General features: G+C 31.5%; 1 protein-coding gene across 3 annotated transcripts in view; it reads right to left on the reverse strand.

The window, feature by feature from the left end:
- The window catches only part of Dmd (dystrophin), a 2,011,337-nt gene that overhangs the window by 1,193,292 nt on the left and 796,027 nt on the right, over positions 1 to 22,018 (reverse strand). For all 3 annotated transcript variants that reach the window (XM_077107047.1, XM_077107046.1, XM_077107045.1), the window contains 4 exons: positions 16,912 to 17,091; positions 16,471 to 16,599; positions 14,067 to 14,237; positions 383 to 505 (listed from right to left, as the gene is read on the reverse strand). In XM_077107047.1, the coding sequence (XP_076963162.1) occupies positions 383 to 505; positions 14,067 to 14,237; positions 16,471 to 16,599; positions 16,912 to 17,091 (603 nt within the window). The remainder of the gene's footprint in view (positions 1 to 382; positions 506 to 14,066; positions 14,238 to 16,470; positions 16,600 to 16,911; positions 17,092 to 22,018) is intronic.

Genomic DNA, 22,018 nt, shown 5'->3' on the forward strand with positions numbered 1-22,018 from the left:
CCCTTCTATGACCAAACACACGACTGACACAAAACATGAGCTATCTATGATAGCTGAAATTCTTATTAAATTTCTAGTTTATTTTCTGATTGACTCTATTTCTATTACATATTTCCCTCCGAGTTCAAAAACAGCACAGGTCAAATAAATTTAAGTATATTTTAGAGTGTGTAATTGCTCCTATATGACCAGACGATAGTAATTTGGCATTTGATATAAAAGGTCAACAAGAATACTTTGCATTTCTAAAAATCATTAGAATCACATAATGTGTGAGGTATATTCTGAGAATTCAATTGGAGATCTGAAGTATATAATTTATTTCTATTTTTTTTTTCATTTTTACTCCTAGTTCATTCACACTTTATCACAACCAATTTACCATATCTTTATTGAAGTCTTCCTCTTTCAGATTCACCCCCTGCTGAATTTCAGCCTCCAGTGGTTCAAGCAATTTTTGTATATCTGAGTTAAACTGCTCCAATTCCTTCAAAGGAATGGAGGCCTAAAAAAAAAGATAGTGCTAATTTAAATCAAAATTACTTTTTATTAGAAACACATACCAAAAGAAATACATTTATTCAACCTCCTGTGGCTAAACTAATGACATGCATTATGTTTCCATATCATATTTTATGAAGGATTTGAAATACAACTGAGAAAGTACCTGCAGATGCAAATAAGGACAAACATTTAACATCACCAGAGCTGAACATACATGCAAGATAATGCAATTCATCATTCTGTGGTATCAAAAAAAGGCAATTTACATAAATTTTGCTGCACTAATTTTAATATTCTAACCTCAAATTCAATCTTATCTTAAATATTCTGATATAAATATCATTTGAGCAAATATGTCTTATCAAAAATTACTTCATTCATCAAATAACAGTAACCTCAGGTAGAAATGTATAATTGTCACCCTATCCTTAGAAAAACTACATGACAATCTGCTCAGCTATCTTAAATGTCATTTTTTGCATGGCAAAATTGACAAGCATGGTCTTCTAAGACAATGCCATTAGCTTGCCTTCAGGAACGTTTTCTTAGATGGCACAAATATATTCACATGAATGAACTTAGAATATTTAACATAAAAAATCTGAGTATATCTTTTTCAACCTTTTCAAACATAACAGTTTAATTTGGAAATTCATATTGACCAGTTTCAAAAAACTTGAATATCCTTTGATTTGCTTCATGAAACACATGAAAAGGAGTGATGAATGAAAAGACATTGAAATTCAAATATTCAAAAGATGGGGCAACATTTAATAATTAAAGTTCTGTTAATAAAATACGCTTTTACTCTCTTGATATTTATTCTGTATTTAATTTCTTCCCATTATAACACTGGAAAATAACTTTATGCTGGATATAGTTTTAAAACCCAGAGATGAAATATAGAAATCTGATTTTCTTCAGAGCTATTTTACATAATAGAACTAATTCAGAAATAACTCTTAGTGTCTTATGCCCAGGATGATTGCATTCATCAACTTTGATCCCCACATGTTCTTTCCCAGTCACATTTTCAGCCATAGGTCTTTCCTATCTTTATTAGATGCAAACAGCCAAAGGACAATAAGATAAGTGTTCAAGGACAAATCAAATATGTAATGGTAGTCTGTCACTAATGAGTAAGTGAATAACCAAATGGTATTCATGGGGGAACATGATTCTCACATGCAACATGAATAAACATGTATAATCTAGGCATTTCTATACCCCAGAAAGGATCTACGGAATCTTTTAAAATGTGACTTAGTAAAAACTCATTTTTAAGTCCCAATAATCATTGTCATTGGAAATAATAGTTACTTGAAGTACTACAGGATTCCATGAAAACAGAAGAGAAGGGAAGAGATGAAGGGGGTAAGAGGAAGTGAGGAGGAACTAGAGAAGGGAGGGAACTAGAGAAGGAGAAGGGAGTTTCATTTAGTCAGTAAATAAAACTGACTAAACTGCTACATGCATGCATGAATATATCCTAATGAATTGTGATTTTATGTATAACTATAAAGCAAATAAAAACCCAAATAAATAGAAGGAAAACCAGTAAATAAAGGGGAGAAGAGAGAGGTATGAGGGTAGGGAAAGGAGAAATACTGGGACTTAAATCAAGGCAATTGTATTGCATTCATGTAGGAATATCTCAAAGTGAACTCCACTATTGCATGTAACTATAATGAACTAATAAAAACATTAATATCAATAATGATAGTAAAAGGGAGATCAGTAGATTACAGCAAGTGGTTCAGGGGGAGGGAGGAGAAGAGAGAAAGAGTAAATTCTGGGGAATGATATTGGTCAAATTATCATATGTGTATGTATGAATACAGCATAATGAATCCCACTATTGTATATAATTTTTACACGGCAATAAAAATTTTAAAAATATGCTTAAAGAATATTTCAAGATATTACTAGCATAGTCCTTAGTTCAATCCTCAAATACTGTTCAAAGGATTATAAAGGTAAAATTATTACCACCCTTGTTTTCAATACCATCCTTTAGAATTTTAACTACACAATACCAATTTGATAGTGTTATGTTATTAAACTGTTCTTCATGTTTGCTGATTTTAATAAGAGAAACTACATTTTTTTCTACTTGATTTTGTGAGCATACAATGATAAATGTTTAAAATAATTTTTATTGAATACTTGGATATCAAAATAACATGGGCATATTTGCAGTCAGATTTACCTTTTTGGTCTGCCTGCATCCTCTCTAGCTTATCTTCTCTCCATATACTGATAGTATTTTCAAAGGCCCTAAATTTGGACCTCTGTACCCCTTTCCCAATGCTTCTCCCATAATAAAATATATTTTCTTCCATAATTTTAACTATAAGATTTGTGCTTCTCAAACTGTTATAAAGACAAGCTGTGATCTCACTTCTGAATTCCAGTCTAGACTAGAAATTAGCTAATTTCTCACCTGAATTTCAACCTATCTAGAACTAAGCTATTTAACTTCCCCCAAACTTCTTACAACACTAACTTTCCTAGTTCTGTAAATAGACCATTTTTCTTAGTCATCCTTGTTTAAAACATAAGTCATGTCATTCATTCTTGAATATCTTTTTCTAATAGGTATCAGGTAAGTTTTAATTAATTTTCTATGAACCACTTGCTTTGTATTCCCAGGCCCATCATCTTTCTGAGCCCTCACATAGGACAGGCAACTACTTCCAGATTAGAATAAAATCTCCTTCCTGCCAAACCAGTTCCAGCCTGTGCACAGTGATCAGGTCAGTATGTCCTCAAAATCTTTTTCATTATGCTACTATGTTGTTCCAGAACCTTTTGTATCTGGTGGGTACAGGAAGAATAAAGTTCAAGCTCCAGGATGATAGTGAAGGCTTCCCTCAGTTTTGTCCCTTGGACCTTATTTAATTATTACCATTATAGTCTTTTGTTGCACACCATTTGATGATCTGTTATCCCTCCTCAAGTACCTTAAAATTCCTTTGATCTTACAGTGAAGAACACAATGTCTTGTGTAAGAATGTACAGATTGGAAATGTGTTCCACTTTTTATGAGGTAAGGGGCCTTGGACAAGTTATTTTCTTTGAACCTCAGCTTTTTCATTTGTAACACAGGGATAAGAATATATATATCTTATATAAATATATGTTGACTAAAATCTTAGCTCTTGTTGTTTCCTCTCGAAATAATACCCACACATTGCCTTAGTTCAAGATCTTCCTCTTTTGAAAACATGATTTTTGAATAATAAACAAATACTTGTTGATGTAGTGAGTTTTTATTTTACTGAGGGATTTGACAAAATCATGAAGTTCTAATGATGAAAATGAAAATACTTAAACACCAGTTTATGTTGTATCATTCTAGATAACAAAACTATTGATTTATTAACCTGTAATAATATACAAAATGATCTTGAGGAAGATGCCAAGGGCTTTGCACTTGTTTTTCCCTGGGTAGCGGTTCTTTAAGATTTGAAGAAACAAAACTTATGCAAAAATTACAAAGTTAGTGAGATGAGTTACATGAATATCCATGGAAATGAGGCATTTTTGTTATTCTACCAAAACTTATTCTTGCAACATAGTAGGCACTCAAAAAATATTTTCTGAAAAAATAAAAAAAGAATGACTAATGATGGGGTAGCAGAGTAAACATTTTGAAGAGTCCTTTAAATAATACAATTTATATGTAGAATTTTCAAAAGACTTGTCTAGGTAGGAAATATATTAACAAATGGCCAAATGCTAGGAATACCATGATACCATCTAATGCCAAAACAGAAGATGTGAGAAGACTTTAGGTACTGTTAAAAATAAGTAATTATTCAGACAAGATAATGGAAGGTTAGACTTCATTAGAAGGATGTATGGGGTCTAGATTCCTTGACCAAAGACAGAGAAAAGGTCATTATGCAGATTAGGGTTTGAATTACTTTGTGTAGTTCAAAATGAATAACTAGAATAAATGGGTAGATATTATTTGGAGCCTGAGTTTTAGGCAAATATGATAATAATTTATTAAGGTTGGAATATTTTTAAGCAGTGATTTTAAGGTAGTGAGTTTCTCATTGCTAAAAATATACAGTCTTGATGATAAGAGATCACATCATAATATTGAAATATGACCCTTTTATCATAGATAATTTTCTTAAATTTTTTCACTTTAAAGTACATTCTTTCCTCTAAAACCAGAGTTGTTTAGCTTAAAACAAATATAATAAAAGTCATGTGTAATTTGAAATTATCTATTTGTCATAATAAAAACACAAGGAAAATTAATAATATATTTTCTTTCACAATGTATCCAACAAGTGATTGGACAAACCTATAATATAAAATTATTAATGTGACATTTTACATTCATCTTTTCATATCAAGTCTTCAAAATCCATGTATATTTTATATTTATTGCACATCTTAATTTGTAATAGCCATATTTCAAATGATTAATAATCACATGTAGTTTGTGACGATATTATTGAGTGGTATATATATATATATATATATATATATATATATATATATATATATATATACACACACACACATATATACTCTATAAACCACAACATGGATAAGAGCGAATACCTTATTATTTGTTCGAAAAATGTTGCTGGAATAATATATTACCAAAAAAGTAGAAATATTAAAAATTTATTAATCAATGTTTTTGTATTTAGTTTAACCATATAAAGTTATTCTTGTTCATTTGCACTATGTTTTCTGAGAGGGATTTGTATATAGGAAAACTTACAGGAGTGTGTTTGATCTTCTGTCAGGAGTCTAATTTATGTGTAATCCTAAATTGTGTTGTACTACCTTTCACATGTAAATATGATGTTATTTTATTGTTAAGGATGTATGCTTTGTTTCTCTAAGAGGATTTCAGTCATTGAGGTTGGCAATATATCTTACACTACTCCGTATTTTCCAAAACAAATATGGTCCCCATTTTGAATAGAAAAGGTCTTTACTCAGTCAGTTACTGGTTTTAGAACTACCTATAAATTGATTGTCAGTGATAAACTTTATAACCAAAATAACCATAAGTAACACTCCAATTATTTTTGGTGTATTCTTGGCAGAAACTGTATTTTTAAATGCACCATTAGGAAGCATCTATAGTTAAAAATCTCACTCTTGAGTCACCAAATTTAAATATATGTTGTAAATGATACATGTCTTTTCAATTCAGAATTATGATGCAGTATAAAGCAGTTGAAAGTGATGATTGATAAATCATCTTAATTACTAGATAAATTACTTCTATTGATATTAAATAAAACATGACCACAGAAGAAATAGAATCACAATTATATCACATAGTTGGACAGAGCATGAAAGATACGCTTTAGAATATATAGAAAATAATCAAACAGAAGTTATAATATTGTTGGAAAATGTACACACCAAACATAGTTTTCACACAATTATATTTTTTTACTTACCTTTTTAGTTTAAGAACTTTAGCATGACTGTGCAGTTATACAAAATACATATGAAGTAGAACATAGAGAAGTTTAATAAACAGATAAATGGACACAAAAGAAAGAGACAGAGAAACTGAGAAAGACAACACTTTGTTTTCCTTGATATTTTAATGTTGCTTCAAATTGCTTAACAACTATTCATTGTGCTTTGTTGGAAGATTTAAGGATTAATGAAACTTAAGGCTTTTTTGAAGTTTTGGCATTAAAGGTGACTTATAAACAAGCTAACGACGAATAACAGACTGAAGAAAAGCAAAATCAATTACAAATTGATTCATTAGAAATTGAAAGCATTCAAAATTACTCATATACACTTTATCAATATTAAAATGTTAACTTTTCCTTGGTTAAATATTACTTCATCGTGCATAGATACACTAGCAAAATAATGACTGTGTTCACACAGACAGCAAAATAAACATTTGTTCTGGACTATGAAATCTTAGTAATCATGATTAATGACCACTATATTGGAATCACACTAAAATTTAAATTGAAAATAAATAATCCAAGTGCTACAGATTGGTTTAAAATTGTTTCAAATCAATCAATCTCCTCTTTCCATTCTGCAGCTTTGAAAATTTATTTATCATTACAATATTAGTATAAGAAAATAGGAAAAGAATAATCCATAGCAACCAAATGAATAAAGTTTCAAGGACAAGTAACATCCTGTAATACAGAAAAGACAGACTACTGACATGATATGAAGCATCATTTCAAATAATTCTATCTGTAGAGGAAATAAAAATCACAAAGATAAATAAAAGTATTGTAAAGATACTACATCTATGTTAGAACAAAGATAACCCAATAATGTATAGACTTATTCACTCTCTTATTTTAAACTTTAACAGTAAGGAAATATAAAAATAAATGTTTATAAATGAAACAAAACTCAAAATAGTGAAATTCACTGGTCGCATTCTTTTGCTATTAGGTAAGGTACTGGTTTAATGTTTTGATGATGAAAATTTGAAAATGTGGCTAAGTTGTGAGGGTAACTTGGGGACATTAACCCATGCATACCTATTGATTTTGAATTGATATGACTAATTTCATGGCTACACATCTCAAGATGTTATAAATCAACCAAAACTATATTGGTTGGTTAATATACATTGGCAGGTCAAAAATAAGCCCACTGTCTACAATTATTAAGAGTAACTGGGGGGCAGGGCTGGGGGTTGTACCTCAGTGGTAAAGTGCTTGCCTAGCACATGTGAGGCACTGGGTTTATCCTCAGCACCATATTAAAAATAAAATAAATGAATAAAATAAAGTTTTAAAAAAGAGTAAGTGGGGAAACATTTCTATTTCATGATTATGTCAGATTGGTAGTTGCAAATGAAATTAAAGAGGAAAGGTTTCATCCTAAAATATATGAGGGAGACAGATAAACTAAAAGCAAAAATATAACACTTTGGACAATTTCATACTTTTGACTTCCTCTGGATTTATTTAGTTTTCTTTCATTTTTCTTGCTTTCTCCCTCTCTTCCTCTATTCCTTACTCCCTTCTACTTTTTGTTCAATTATTTGTTTTTAAAATAAAGGACTATACTGAAATCCTTGTGTTTGAAATAAAATTGAATGTGTTCATAATACCACATCATAGACCAACAATAAATACTTGCTGATGTAAATAGATGTACTAAACTCTGCTGGGAATCAGCTAATTGGAGTGGGCACTCTATGAGAACTTGGGCAACACAATGCTTCTCTCACATTTCTGTATAAATATCTAAATATCTGAAAGTCTCTGGTCCAAAGAACATTTAGTTTGAATTTGTTGACACTGATCAGGAAAATAATTTTCCTTTTTAAAGGACCACAATCCAGAATCACCAAATAGCTTCAACCATTTCAAATGTCGTGCTAATAAGACCCAGTTAGTTTTATCAAAAGACTGCTAACCAAACTCAATTACATATCTACTTTAAAAACATTTTAGATGATTGTAAAATAGATTTATTACCAAAGTTTCAATGGAATTAACCTTGTTATAGGGATAGCCAATTGCAAATGTGAAATAATAATGTTAGTATAGAAATTCTGTTGATAGGTTCATTTCTTTCTTATTTACGTTAAACAAAATTAGCGGGTATATTATATTCTCTGGGTATTAATCTGTCATTGTTACCTGAGGCTATTTGTTGTAATATTATTGATGTTAATATTAAATTTTATACCATAGTTTTTAATCTATGTTTTTAAAAATTACTTTGTAGAAAATTTTACTAAAAAGGTATATTTATATAACAAGAATAACTGTACCAATCAACGGGGGCTGTCTTCTGACAGAAAAGGTATCACATTAGAACATGATTAGAAACAGATTGCAAAAGGGAAAAGATTTATATGTACTAATAAAACTGATCACAGAAATTTAGATTTTAATTAAATTTTTCAAATCTAATAAGTATCAATTTGAAATTTTAGATTATGTTTATGAGTTACATAATCTATTTTACACTGATGTTTAGGAGATCCAAAATATCTGCCTAAACTATTATTCAATTCTTTTCACATATAAAACCACATTTTAAGATAGATTAGATCCAACCATGTGTTTCTTTTTCTTGATATATTCTACATCATATTGAAAACTCACTGGCTCTCTCATATTCCCTATAAATATCCACAAGTCTCTGATTCATAAAGATTATTTTTACATCTGCTTACATTGGAGGTCAAAAAATCTGATACTTCCTAATAATTAACACAATAAAATATGAATATTTAAATACATGATCCCAGATTGTCCTAATTTCACTTTTCAGTTGTAATGCATATATAAAGAAATTGCTGTATGAATTTTTATTGCCATTTTCAAGGCCCATGTGGAAACTGAAGAACATATGGTATATACCCTCTATAGCATATAAGTCTTAGTTAACCATTAAAGACAAAAAAACAAGTTCACTTTTATTTTGGTTAGTATGAAATTTAGGACCAATATTTAAATTTTCTGCTACTTAGAAAGATGAACTATTCCTAAATCTTTAGACAATAACACAATCTAAGCAAATTATGTGTATAAATTTCGTGATATCTTGTAAAAAGTAAAATGATTGCCTATATCTATAATGCATAGCTAGATGAAGTCTGGTGAATTAAATTTCTTTAGAAAATAAGTATTACAATATGGCAGATATGTATTGATGCACATTTGATTACTGAAATTTTATGTAGACTTTCTCAATCAGACTTGAATCCTAAGCCAATTCTTATTCCATCATCTTCTTGGCCCTCATAGGTAATAATTGAACTCTAAACTAGTTCTCAATGCCTCTAGATCAGTCATTCTCTCAGCAAGGTTTCCAGATCATTTTTATCAATCTCACTTGGAAACTTACTAAGAATGCAAATGCTCAGGCTACTCCCAAGTTTTACTGTGTCATAATCTCTAGGTGTAGGCCACAGTAATCTATGTTTTAACAATCTTCCAAGTACATGCAAATGATTGAGATTCATTGATTTACACTGACAACTCTTTTCCAGTCCCATAGCTACTCCAATATTGAGATTATTGTTGTGTCTCATTTAAACTATTGTAATGGCCTCCTAACTAGTTTTCCTACTTTCTGTCACATTCAGGTGATTTTTCCTCAAACCACTCATAAACTAATCTTTCAACAGTGCGTTGGAAAAAAAAACATTAAAAATTCCTTATTGCCCACTGAACCAAGCATAATCTATTAGTCTGTTGTCATGACCTCTTCATTCTGTGTCTAACCATCCTCTTTAGTCATATCCACATTTAAGCTTTAGGCCACATGCCCTTTATTCCATAAGTAAAATGAACCTCCATTGAACAAACTATACTCTTGAGGTTTTTCATAGGACTTTCTAGAATTCTTTCCTTCTCTTTGTTGCTGGAACATGGAACTCTCCATCTACTCACTCTACTCATTCCCAATCTAGTATCCAGGAATACATCTTGCTCCACCATTAAACAGTAAACCCCTTTAAATCTGTCACATCTTACCTAGCAAGAGTCCTGACAGTGCCAAATATTGTGACCTAAAAATAGCATATGGTTGGTCATGGTTGATCCAGATTGCTCCCTTTTCCAAATTCTTGCTTCTTTAGTTCTTTAAGATTCACCTCAACTATCATGTCCCCCAAATTTCCAACTCCCCTTCTTCAACTTGGTTTCTGCGAAGATTTAGAAGAATAGAGGAGCCATAGGCAATAAAACAATGCTGTTTATTGCCTCTCCACCTCTTTTCTATGCTTTTGTTTCTTGACAGATTGTTTTCCTGATAGGATCCCTGGCCACCAGCCCCACACCCATGCTCAGATGCCATAAAACAGAATTGAGACAAAGTGTATCTTTTCATTGATGCCATCCACTTTACTCAGAGCTCTAAAATGGTTCCTGATTCTTCTTTATAATTCTGACCCTTTCCATTAAAACTACCATCTCCTTACTCTGATTTCAAATAGATTAAGAAAGATGAAGGTATTTCAAAGCCACTGAATACACTTAATTAATCTAAATGATACATGAAGCAGTATTTCATGTATTTTAAGGACTGTATTAGGGACAGGCAGAACTTGCTAGTTCTTCTTAAGTTGCTTCACTTGATTATCTTTAAGGATAGTCCTTACAATTTAAGTAGAAAATACATGTTATTTTAGCTCCAGCTCATTCCAGCAAAGGATGGAAGAAGTAGTCAACAATTCTTCCATTTCATTTTTCTATTGATATTTGTCTCAATCCTAAATTTGGCCATTCAAGTCTAATAATATCTAATTGTGGTGATGATAATTGATATTGATGAGATTTTACCAGTTCATATCCGCATAACAATTTTCCTAATAACAGATTTCCTAAGTGTGAGTTTGTATATACCTAACATCATTTGATCCTCACTGCAATTTTGAGATTAAAATAAGATACCATCTATCTAATTCTATAGATGGAAATGGGCTCTAAGAGTTAGAAGGGAAATATGCAAGATCATACAAATATAAATATCCTCAGCTACTATCCAAAGCAATTTTGTGGCTTCCAGTTAAGAATTTTTCTTCTCACCATACTGCTCCTCACTGAGGGCTAAAATTGCCACTATAGAGAGAGGCACTAGAACAGAAAAGCTCTTAGTCAGTCTGAAAGCAAGATTCCAGTGCTTACTGCTTTCTGTGTTTTAGAATTTCTTGCCATGGACAGTCCTCATAGGAGAAACAGGAGTATTCAACTTTGCATTCTTCACCAAGTAGCAATAGTAGCAGCTACCATTGAATTTTCAGGAAAAAAAACTCACTCAGTCACCATTTATAGTTGACCTTTAAAAGATTATCACGAAATTTGTTCTTACACTGAGTTTATAATCGACCCATATTCAGTACCAAACTATTTTTATTTATTTTATCACCATAGGTTTTCCCCAGGTTATTCTCCTCTGCAAAATCAAGCCAAAGATTCAACCATAGTAAAGTCATAGTCCTACCTAACCATATCCTTCATAAACCCTATTATAAAGGAGCCAAATTTTGAGATGAAAAGCCATCCTTACGATTTTTGGCACTTTCAGAATTTCCCTACTCAATATATACACACATAAGCCATTAACTATCTTAAATGTGTTATTGCATCAACAGAAGAGTATTGAACTGTCAAATTCAGAACTAGCAGTGACTACTGAGTAGGCTAGAAATTTGACAGCATATTCTATGGGCATAACGTGTAGTTTCTGAAGTTAGGCACAGAAAAGAGAAAATGAAGTATCCCCAACAAGTAATTGCACTATTGCTATTTTCCATTTCACACATTTCATTTTGAGTAAATTTTCAGAGATCAGGCTAGTTTCTCTTTTAAAAACTATTAATCCAATGTAACTCCCTTATCATACAAACACTCAAATAGATATTTAGAAAAATTTCATGTTTTCTCTGTTGCTCACAAATTCAGATATAGAGTTGCGTCTTTTAAGTCCACTGCTCAATCTTTCTGCTAGGATTACCTCACCAGTATTTGAACATCTCCATGAAGTTCCATTAGTATTAAACATTTTGGGACTATGATAAGTATTTATTTTCGTGTTTGTAAGCAGGATAATTCTTAAGCAAGTATCTTTACATTCTCATATCTTTGCACACTCTCTAGTGGAAGTTCTATATCATCTGTTGATGCAATGAATAAATAAGCAAAGTATTAAATTTTTTTATCTGTGGTTTTTCTTTCCATCCTGATGGTAGAGCATAATTATCTTGTTAGATTGTCAATATGGGATTACTGTTGCACCAAGCTATCTTTACTAATTCAGAGAAAAGGGAATATTTTGCAAGTAATTATGGGATTAATATACAATTGAAAATACTGATTTGAAATATCTATATCTTACCCTGAAAAAGGAAAATAAAAGAAGTACACTGAGTGTCTTATCTAATTCATGATTTTCAGAACTAATACAAATTTGTGAAAAACAGTACAACACTCATGAATTTGTATTATTTACAAACTTGCCTAAGCTATTATTGTGGAGGATGAGGATGAGTTTGCTCCATTTTTCAATAGTGTCTGGAAATCATAATCTTCTAACACAATTTATCTCAAAATAAAATCATTTTCTATTAAATATTCTAGAACGTCATAATTTATTGAAATTGTATATATATATGATGGGAAGAAAATAAAACTTAGTAATGAAGCATTAGTATTTTTAGATGATTGAAATAAAAGATAAAAGTCTCTTGGTTACTGAGGTATTACCTAAGCCATTGCTGTCTCTAGAAGTAAAAGCAATTGTCTATTTAAGTATCAAAGTAAATTCTTAAAGAACTAAGTATACACTGAAAATAAAATTTCAGAATCTGTCAGATTTTCTTGCAAGTGATAATGACTATATATATATATATATATATATATATATATATATATATATATACTTGGCAAGGTGAGTTTTGATGATAACTTTATCTCGTGCATAAACTATTTAGAATTCTTCATATCAGATTTCATATATTTTGAAACCTACTTCAAATATATATTATATATAACATGATAACTTACTATAATGCCCTAGATACTGTAGCAATTGTGAAACCGGACTTTAATAGGTGTCCATAATTTCAAATATAATTTTTTGAACACATTCTCCTATTTCTCTAGGAATCAATACTTACCTGATATTTTGTATCATATTTTCTCACAATATTTCAATAAGGTTTTTCACACTTAAACCCCCAGCAATTATCTGTGTGTCTAAATACATATATTTTCATACATATTTTTATATTTGAAAGCAATTGTATACTATATTGAAAGTATGTCAAACTGCATTATATCAATTTTGCAGGAATTCCTTGCATTTGAAATATTCCTCAAGGAGTTGAAATTCTATGCTATATTCATATATTTTTGCATAACATAAGATTTTATCTTCATTAAATGTTACACAAATATAAAGGTTTTCATGCAAAAGTACCATATCCCCTGGTTTTTCATTAAATAGAATATAAACATATAAAATTACAAAAATTAAGATATATAAGCTTTGCAACTATTTGTTTTCATGGCTTGAGCATTTCATTATAGCCTAATGTATTTTGTCACAGTGTTTGCAACTACCAAGAACACATTAATACACACATGTGCACAATAAGAAGTACAAAAACCCTAGATCATGCAGGAAATGTACAAGGCCTCATTTTGGATATTCAATCTATATTACACATAAGCAATATTATATTTATCAAATATATCAATATCAGTAATGTATTCTTAGTCTTTTGTGCTTTTGTGTTTTTTTTTACTTTTGCCTGCAGCATGCTATTTGCTACTTTGCTGTAGGTGACCCCTGAAAGTACATATGTAAACCAGTGCAGAATGCAGTTCTAAAATAGCTGTGGCAGCAAAGAAGTATGAGAGACAGAGAGAGAGAAGGGGATGGGGAGATTGATTTATCTCTCATGAAAGTCAGTGGTAAAATTTCCTTAAGTGCAATTTGGCCTTCATTTTCCTTTTGAAAACTTTGCTGTGGGGGTTGCTTGCCCCCTTCAGGGCACTGCGCAACCTTCGCAAGAGATCATTTAGCACTACTTTCCACCTTGGAGTAGATCTTCCTACCTTTCCAGTCTTAATTCTGTGAGAAATGGCTGCAAATCGATGGTTGAGCTCTGAGATTTTAGGTTCTACTATTTTCCTGCAGTGGTCACCGCGGTTTGCCATCAAGTTCGCTGCTTGATCACGTGTGGAGTCCACCTTTGGGCGCATGTCATTCATTTCAGCCTTTAAACGCTATATTCCATGAGCAAGAAATAGGGCTTAAAGTTAGTAATGGAAGTTGAGACAGAGAGAGAGAGAGAGAGAGAGAGAGAGAGAGAGAGAGAGAGAGAGAGAGAGAGAGAGAGGCAGGCAGGCAAAAGAATGAAAAGGCAGGGGAAAAGCCAAATTCCATAAAAAGTAGAGTGATCAATATGTATGATCTGAAAACCAGGTCCCTATCTTTGATTAAGTGTGATGAGTGCAAATTTAAACTTTACTTACTCTGAGATGGACAAACCCTATTTTCTGACTTTATGTTGTCCACAAAAATGATATTATTTTATATTTAGTCTTACTTTATCTTGACTAAATTTAATATTTGTAGAACAACCTAAATATGTACTTATCAGGGAAGCACACTTTTCTATTCCTTCCTACTCATTTGGAGTTCCACTTGGTTTATTATATAGACTATCAGTGAAAAAACTAATTTTCTAACAGACATGGATTCTGTGTTACATACAGAGGTATTGAATTTTCTGCTTAACCCAAGGGATCACAGATGCTGTAAGTTTATAAATATCATTCTTATTATCTCAAGGATTTCATCATAAGGTGACATCTTTGATTGCATTTCAAAAAAGAATGGAAAATATATCAAAATTAGTTCCAGACAATAGGGTAAATATGTTTTGGAAATAGCCTAAAATGCATTTAGAGTTTTTCATTAAAATGGAATCATAAACTGTGGGAAATATCCATGGTATAAAAAGAAAAAAACAATGAAGTGCAGAGAAAGAAATCATGAGTGGCTGCTTTTTGCTCTCTTTAGATATACGTGACAGTAGAGTGTATTTTGACATATTATACATACATGGAGTATGACTTAGTATTCTAATTAAAATCCCATTCTTGCAGTTGTACATGATGTGGACTTTCACTGGTGGTGTATTCATATATGAACAATGGAAAGTTACGTCAGATTCATGATTCATTCTACTGTCTTCCCAATTCCCATTTCCCCTCCTTTTTCTTCATTCCCCTTTGTCTAATACATTGAACTTCTATCCCCCCTTATTGTGTGTTAGCATTTGCATATCAGAGAGAACATTTGACATTTGGTTTTTATGAGCATTCTTTAAGTAGCAACTCACTAGGCACCTTATATTATTAAAGAGCTCAGCAAAACTCAATTAAGAATTATTAATGTAAATGAGCTTTAAAATTCAATTGTTCCTATTTAATTAAGAAAGGGGATAGCATCCAGCAAATCAATGTAGTATCAATGAGATATATTTATACATTATACCTCTCATTTTCCTTTTATAGGAAAATTTTTTTAGAAGACAGATTGATATCCTTGAAAAATAAGGATTAGGATTCCCTAATAAGTATTTCAAAAAAAGAGGGAGCCGAAGCTATGATCACTTTTCATGTGATTAAAAAATGAAAAGTTCAGTTTTATCTAGCCCAGATTATGAATAATTTGAGGTTGAATATTCCTTACCCAAAGTACTTGGGACTAGAAGTGTTGTAGATTTTGTGAAATATTTTTTTAATTTTGAAATATTTGCATTCATATAATAAGCTATCTTGCAGATGGGACCCAAGTCTAAACACAAAATTCATTTGTTTCATGTACATCTATACACATAACCTGAATATAACTGTATATAATAATTTTAAAATACTTTTGTTCAGGAGACAGTTTCATGGTGTGGGATTTTCTACTTGTAACATCATGATGGTATACAAAAGTTTGGGATTTTGGAACAATTTGAATTTTGATATTTGGATCAGGGATGCTCAGCCTGTACAAAGATTGGGATTTAGCATAGGTAAAATATCCTAATCATTGCATTTTAGGTGTTTACTAAGATGGGTTCTACAAATAACGAAGAGAAACTGTGTTTTGTGTTAGATGCAAAAATATAATAGCACTACCATTAAAATAGACAAAAGCTTGCAATACAGTAACAAAATAGATCATGGAATTTTTTTTTCTAACCAGAGTTTACACTGGATGTGATTAGATAAGAGATGGATTTGGACATATATCCAGATTATAGAGCTTTTTGATGTCATTAATTCCCATTCACAAAAGAATGTAGAAAGGAAGGAAGGAAAGAAGGAAGGAAGGAAAGAATGAAGGAAAGAAAGATTGATTGTTTCACTCTTACTAAGTCCTTGGTATCTTCTAGCAAACATAATTGACATAACTGTTGTGCAGTTTGAAAATTACTTTTCACAATATTTTATTTGCTACCTTAAGTATGTCTTCTTTTTGCTGGGGTTTCTTTTTCTCAGATTCATCCAAAAGTATATCAGCCTGAATAATCCACTTTGTAATCTGATCGACGTTCTGGTTAAAGGTTTCCATGTGTTTCTGGTATTCCTTAATTGTACAAAGATAGATTATAACGTTATTTGATTAAACAATATTCTTAAAGAACGTGTCCTACTTTCTTTCTATAATTCTAAAAAGATAAAAATATAGTATCCCTCAAATTAATTTTAAGTGAGATCTCCATAAGAATATAGCATAGACAGACAAAAATATGTTAAAATATGGTTATAGAGATCTACAGATATAAAATTAGGAGCCAGTATGACTGTGGAGAGGTGGAGTCTTCAAATATTATTACTTAATGCTTGCATAATCTTTTTCTCATGTTAGAGATGGGTGGAGAAGCTTCCAGTCTCTTACCAACAAAAGATTTAACCACTCTTCTGCTCGAGAAGTGACAGCTATCCAGTTACTATTCAGAAGACTCAGTTTATCTTCTACCAAGGTCTCCTTCTTGCCCAACACCGTTTTCAAAGCCTCTCCTAGTTCTGTGACACTCTTCAAATGCAGCTTTTGCTTTTCGATCTCTTTCTGAGTAGCCTGTGAAAAGGACAGCACTGAGCTTTAAGTAACATATGATAACATTAGCATTTCATACTTGTGATGGGAATGTGTGTATGGTTTCTATGCTTAAACCTTGTAAATTTTTAAACCTACAACAAATATGCTTATGAAGCATGAAGTCACATCATATACATTGATTGCAATTTCATTATTAGGGATACAGGAAAAACATTTATATATAAACATCATTAATTTCTTATTTATTCATGACTATATATTTAATTAACATACACAGCATCTAATTAATTATATTTTTTAAATTTGTACATGTAATGAATAGAAACAGTCACTTGAAGTCTCATCCACAAATAATGATCTGCTTTGAAAAAATTCAACAGGTATGGTGCTATTGCATTTCTGCAGCAAGGAGGTTCAGCTTTTTGGTACCACTAACCTGTTTGCCATATGGTGATTAAACCCCTTCTAATACTAATGCTTTTAAAGGAATAAAATTAACAAGATCTTAAATCAATTATGTTGAAACATAACATATGCAATATTTTATTAATTTTGTAATATGTAAGTACATGTTTTCTCTCCTAACTAACTAACAAGGCCTACCATACTGATTTTTAGGATGTCTTCAGAGCAGTAATAAGCATAACTGGTATTTTTAAGTATATACAGTATATACAGAGACATGATATGTAATTGTCATTTCTATTGGTGATAAAGTCAGAAGTATTGCTGTTACTGAGGATTGTCACTCACATTTATAATAGAAAAATACTTAATTTCAAGATGTAATTTTTTCCAAAACAACTTCACAAACCTTAATTGTACCTGTATATCCTAGATTAAAATCCCTAAATAAAGCACTACCATTCCTAAAACTTGATTTACAAAACTTGAGAACAATCACATTTAAAAAAAATGTTTTAGATATACTTGGACACAATATCTTTATTTTATTTTTATGTGATGCTTAGGATCGAATCCAAAGCCCTGCATGTGCTAAGTGAGTACGCCACAACTCCAACCCTAAGAATCATATTTAATATGAAAAAATACACAAAGAGTTGTTAGAAAACTGGATCCAAGGGCAGATATTTTCTGCCTGAACAACTTATAGCCCCTTTCTCTTTTTTATAATATTTATTTTTTAGCTTTTTTTTAGGTGGACACAATATCTTTATTTATTTTTATGTGGTGCTGAGGATCGAACCCAGTGCCTTGTGCATGCCAGGCAAGCACACTACCACTTGAGCTACATCCCGAGCCCTATCGCCCCTTTCTTGAAATGAGGAATGACTGATCACCATGAGCTTCCATGCCTCTGTCTTCAGTTTTTCCCTTGTCTACCTAGACAGTCAGGTGTTGAACATTCACAGGGAGGTAAGCCAGCACACATTAGATTTTTTCTCAAAAAAGGTTAACTGAGAGACACAGGTACTACAATTAGAATGTAAGTGGGAAAGCCATTTGCAAATGAAGCTGATATCTTTATCACAGAAAGCCAAAGTCAAAACAGGACAAAAATCACTGAGGAGCAGCAATAACAGGAAAGCACAGAAAAGTCCACCTGCAAAGAAGCAAGTAAAATATATGCACAATAGAAGTAGTCCATATGAAAGAGGTGATCTCTGACACAGACAAGTCTAGATCTTATTTTATTTTATTCATTTATTTATATTGGTACTGTGGATTGAACCCGGGGATACATGATTATTAAGCCACACCCCCTGCTCTTTTTTATATTTTATTTAGAGACAGGGTCTTGCTGAGTTCCTTAGAGACTCACTGAGTTGCTGAGGCTGGCTTTGAACTTGTGATTGTTCTGCCTCAGCATTCTGAGTTGCTGGAATTACAATCAAATGACACCATACCCAGCAAGATCTTATTTCTTATTCCTCGATGCTCCCAATATGGCTTTTCTATTTTAAAACTATACCTAAATATTCCTTGTCACTATCATTCTTCCAAACCATCTGGTTCACTCACTATCACTGAGGATTTTTTTTTCATTTTTGTTCTTGCCCTTTCCATCAATAAGCAGTTAAGCTGGAAAGAATATATGAGATAAAAAGATTCAATTAAAATTTTTATAAAGAAAGAATAACTGTTTTAATTGTATATTATTGCTTTTTAACATTTTTAGTTATGGATGGGCACAATACTTTTATTATATTTATTTACTTTTATGAGGTCCTGAGGATTGAACCCAACACCTCACATGTGCTAGGCAAGTACTCTACCACTGAGCCACAACCCCAGCCCTCTATATTATGCTTTTGCATTCTTATTTCTAATATAGAAATACCTGAAACTGAGGCAGCTAAACCCAAGTAGACTTACACATTATAATAGAGTTATCTGCAATGTAGGTGTCATTTGTTGCACTTGAGTAAGTTTATCATTTCCTAAAAGCAATGTATTCACATATCCATCATAAATGTTTATTATACCCCTATTACATTCCAGTTACTATTTAGTAGCAGTGTGATAAGTGACACTACTCAATGTATTTTGGAAAATTATGGAAAATTCCCCATTTGGGGGAACACAATCCCTCTAGAGCATTACTTTTGAATAGAACTAGACTAGATTTCAGCCTTTTTCAATTATTTGCCTTTCCCTGGCTTAATGTCCAAGCTCTACAATCACAAATATTGATCAGTGTTCTAGGCACTATGGATAAAATGATAGAGAAGGTAACTCCTTATCTTTAAAAACCTTATGAGTACAGTTTGTCAAGGAAATATCAGTAAATGAGCTTTCTCTATTTCCTATACACCACACTAATAATGATTTGTTACTCCAGTCGATGTATTTGCAAAACAAACAAACAAACAAACAAAAAACCTCACAAAGTCCTAACTTAATTTATATTAGGATCACTAATTATCTCTTTAAATGTCTTCATAAAGATGACCCTAAATTTTAGCATCAATATAAAATTATTTTGTATACATATCTTTGTTTCTTACATGCCAGGCAATGCAATTAAAGGCAATAAAATTTTCTAAACCTCAGAAGAAATAATAGTAGTTTTGAATTTGGGAAATATTGCAAATGGGTCCTAGATCAAAATAACTATTATGTATCAAACATTTTCCCAAATCCTTGAACTGATTTTCAAAAGGAAATTTTTAACATCCATTCATAGTTAATCTAGTTAATAGGAATAATAAAATAGGGAATATGGGCTAATTACTTGTTGGTTTCCTCAAAATCACAAGATAACATGCTAAATTTTGTTAAAGTTATCACCATAGTGACGTATTTGAAAAAAACCAATGATTGTCATTTTGTACATAACTGCTTATTGTTAAAAGTGATTCACAGAAAAAATTTATTCTGATTGTAAAAAATAGACTTATAGGTAAACATTTATATTGATATTCAAAAAATACAATATATAATCATTTGTATAAGTGTCATTTTGGGTTAGGGAAACACTATGTTCATTAATGGGGTTTATTTTCCCCTTCAAATAGGGTTTCAATCAAAGGTATAACTAAACAAGTAATAACATCTTAGACTTCAAGTGATATATTGACCTTACTTTCTGGACGGTCTTGCTAAAATAATTCACTTAGTTAATGTACATCAGAGGCCTAAAATTCACTTTATACTGTGCTATTTACTGCCACAAAAAAAGGAAGTAATCTTTGCATGTCCTACTGTAATCATGCCTAAAGTGTGAAAAAAACTAGAAAAAAAACTGGTTTTGGAAAAATAAATATGAACAATGGCTGAGATAACCATGAATGGCAACAAGGGAAAGGTGACACTTGAAGCTGGAGGACTGGATGGTGTGAAGAAAAGACAAAGTGAAAAGTGATTAGAAGGTATGAAGGTGAAAACAGAAAGCCACTAAAAGGGGATCCTTAGTGAAAACTAAAGGCACACATTTTATGAGGCTACTCAAAAACCATTTCTTCTAGCTCTAGTATTTTCCCATAAGAGAAGAATGCCTGTGACTGCTGACGGATGAGAAAATAAACTAAAGGTATCACTTTGGCCATTCTCTTTATATCCTTATTCATTCCACTCTAAGGGAGCTAGTAAGATAAGGAGAAGGACCTAATCATTCCTGGCAATTCCTCATCTTCAAAAGATCCAATTCTCAGTGCACAGAACTTCTCTTGTCTTGTGAAGTGAGGGTGGAGTGGGTTAAAGGTCTACCTTTCTCAAGGAGAAATGAGAAATTCAATAGCTAAGTTGACTAAGTTATAGCTCAACCCTTTCATTGTTCTACTCATGCAACTACTAGGATGGATTTTAAGTCTGAAGAAAAAGCAAGACTGTATACAGTATGTTTTATTTTTATATGAGGCTGTACAAGTTCGCTTTTAGAGATTCAAGACCAGCTAAGTGTGAACTATATATCTGACACTAAGGGTTTTTATGACATAGGAAAAATATTTGACATGAGGAGAATTAACTTAAATATAAACTGTTGCAAAATAGAACATATTTTTATTTTCCATGTGTTTAATTTAAAACAGCTGATAATACCAGAATATTATATTAAGTTCTAACTTTTCTGATTTCAAATAAACAAATTTGCTGTCTACCTTCTAGCCATGATGTTTTTTAAATGCTATCTAATTTCTTCTTATGTAAACATTCTCTGTGTTCATGGAAATGATGGAAACTATATTTTGATTGACTCCTGATATCCATAAGTTAAACAACTATTGAAATTTTAAGTGTCATACTAGGTTTAGGATTCAGACATTAACCCATCACCTCACTTCACTGATGTCCTTACAGTATGGGAAAACCTGCTCCATTGATGTCTGATAATACCATCACTGATGGCAACATTTTCTTAAATGTAACTCAAGAACTATAAAAGAACTGTAATATTTATCTGTACATATGTTTAGATATTTTTACCCAGGGATAGAAAACATAGTTTACTTGGGCTTCACCCACTTGAACACCTATCTAACAT

The sequence above is a fragment of the Callospermophilus lateralis genome, chromosome X (assembly GCF_048772815.1).
Source record: "Callospermophilus lateralis isolate mCalLat2 chromosome X, mCalLat2.hap1, whole genome shotgun sequence".
Classification (NCBI taxonomy): Eukaryota; Metazoa; Chordata; class Mammalia; order Rodentia; family Sciuridae; genus Callospermophilus; species Callospermophilus lateralis.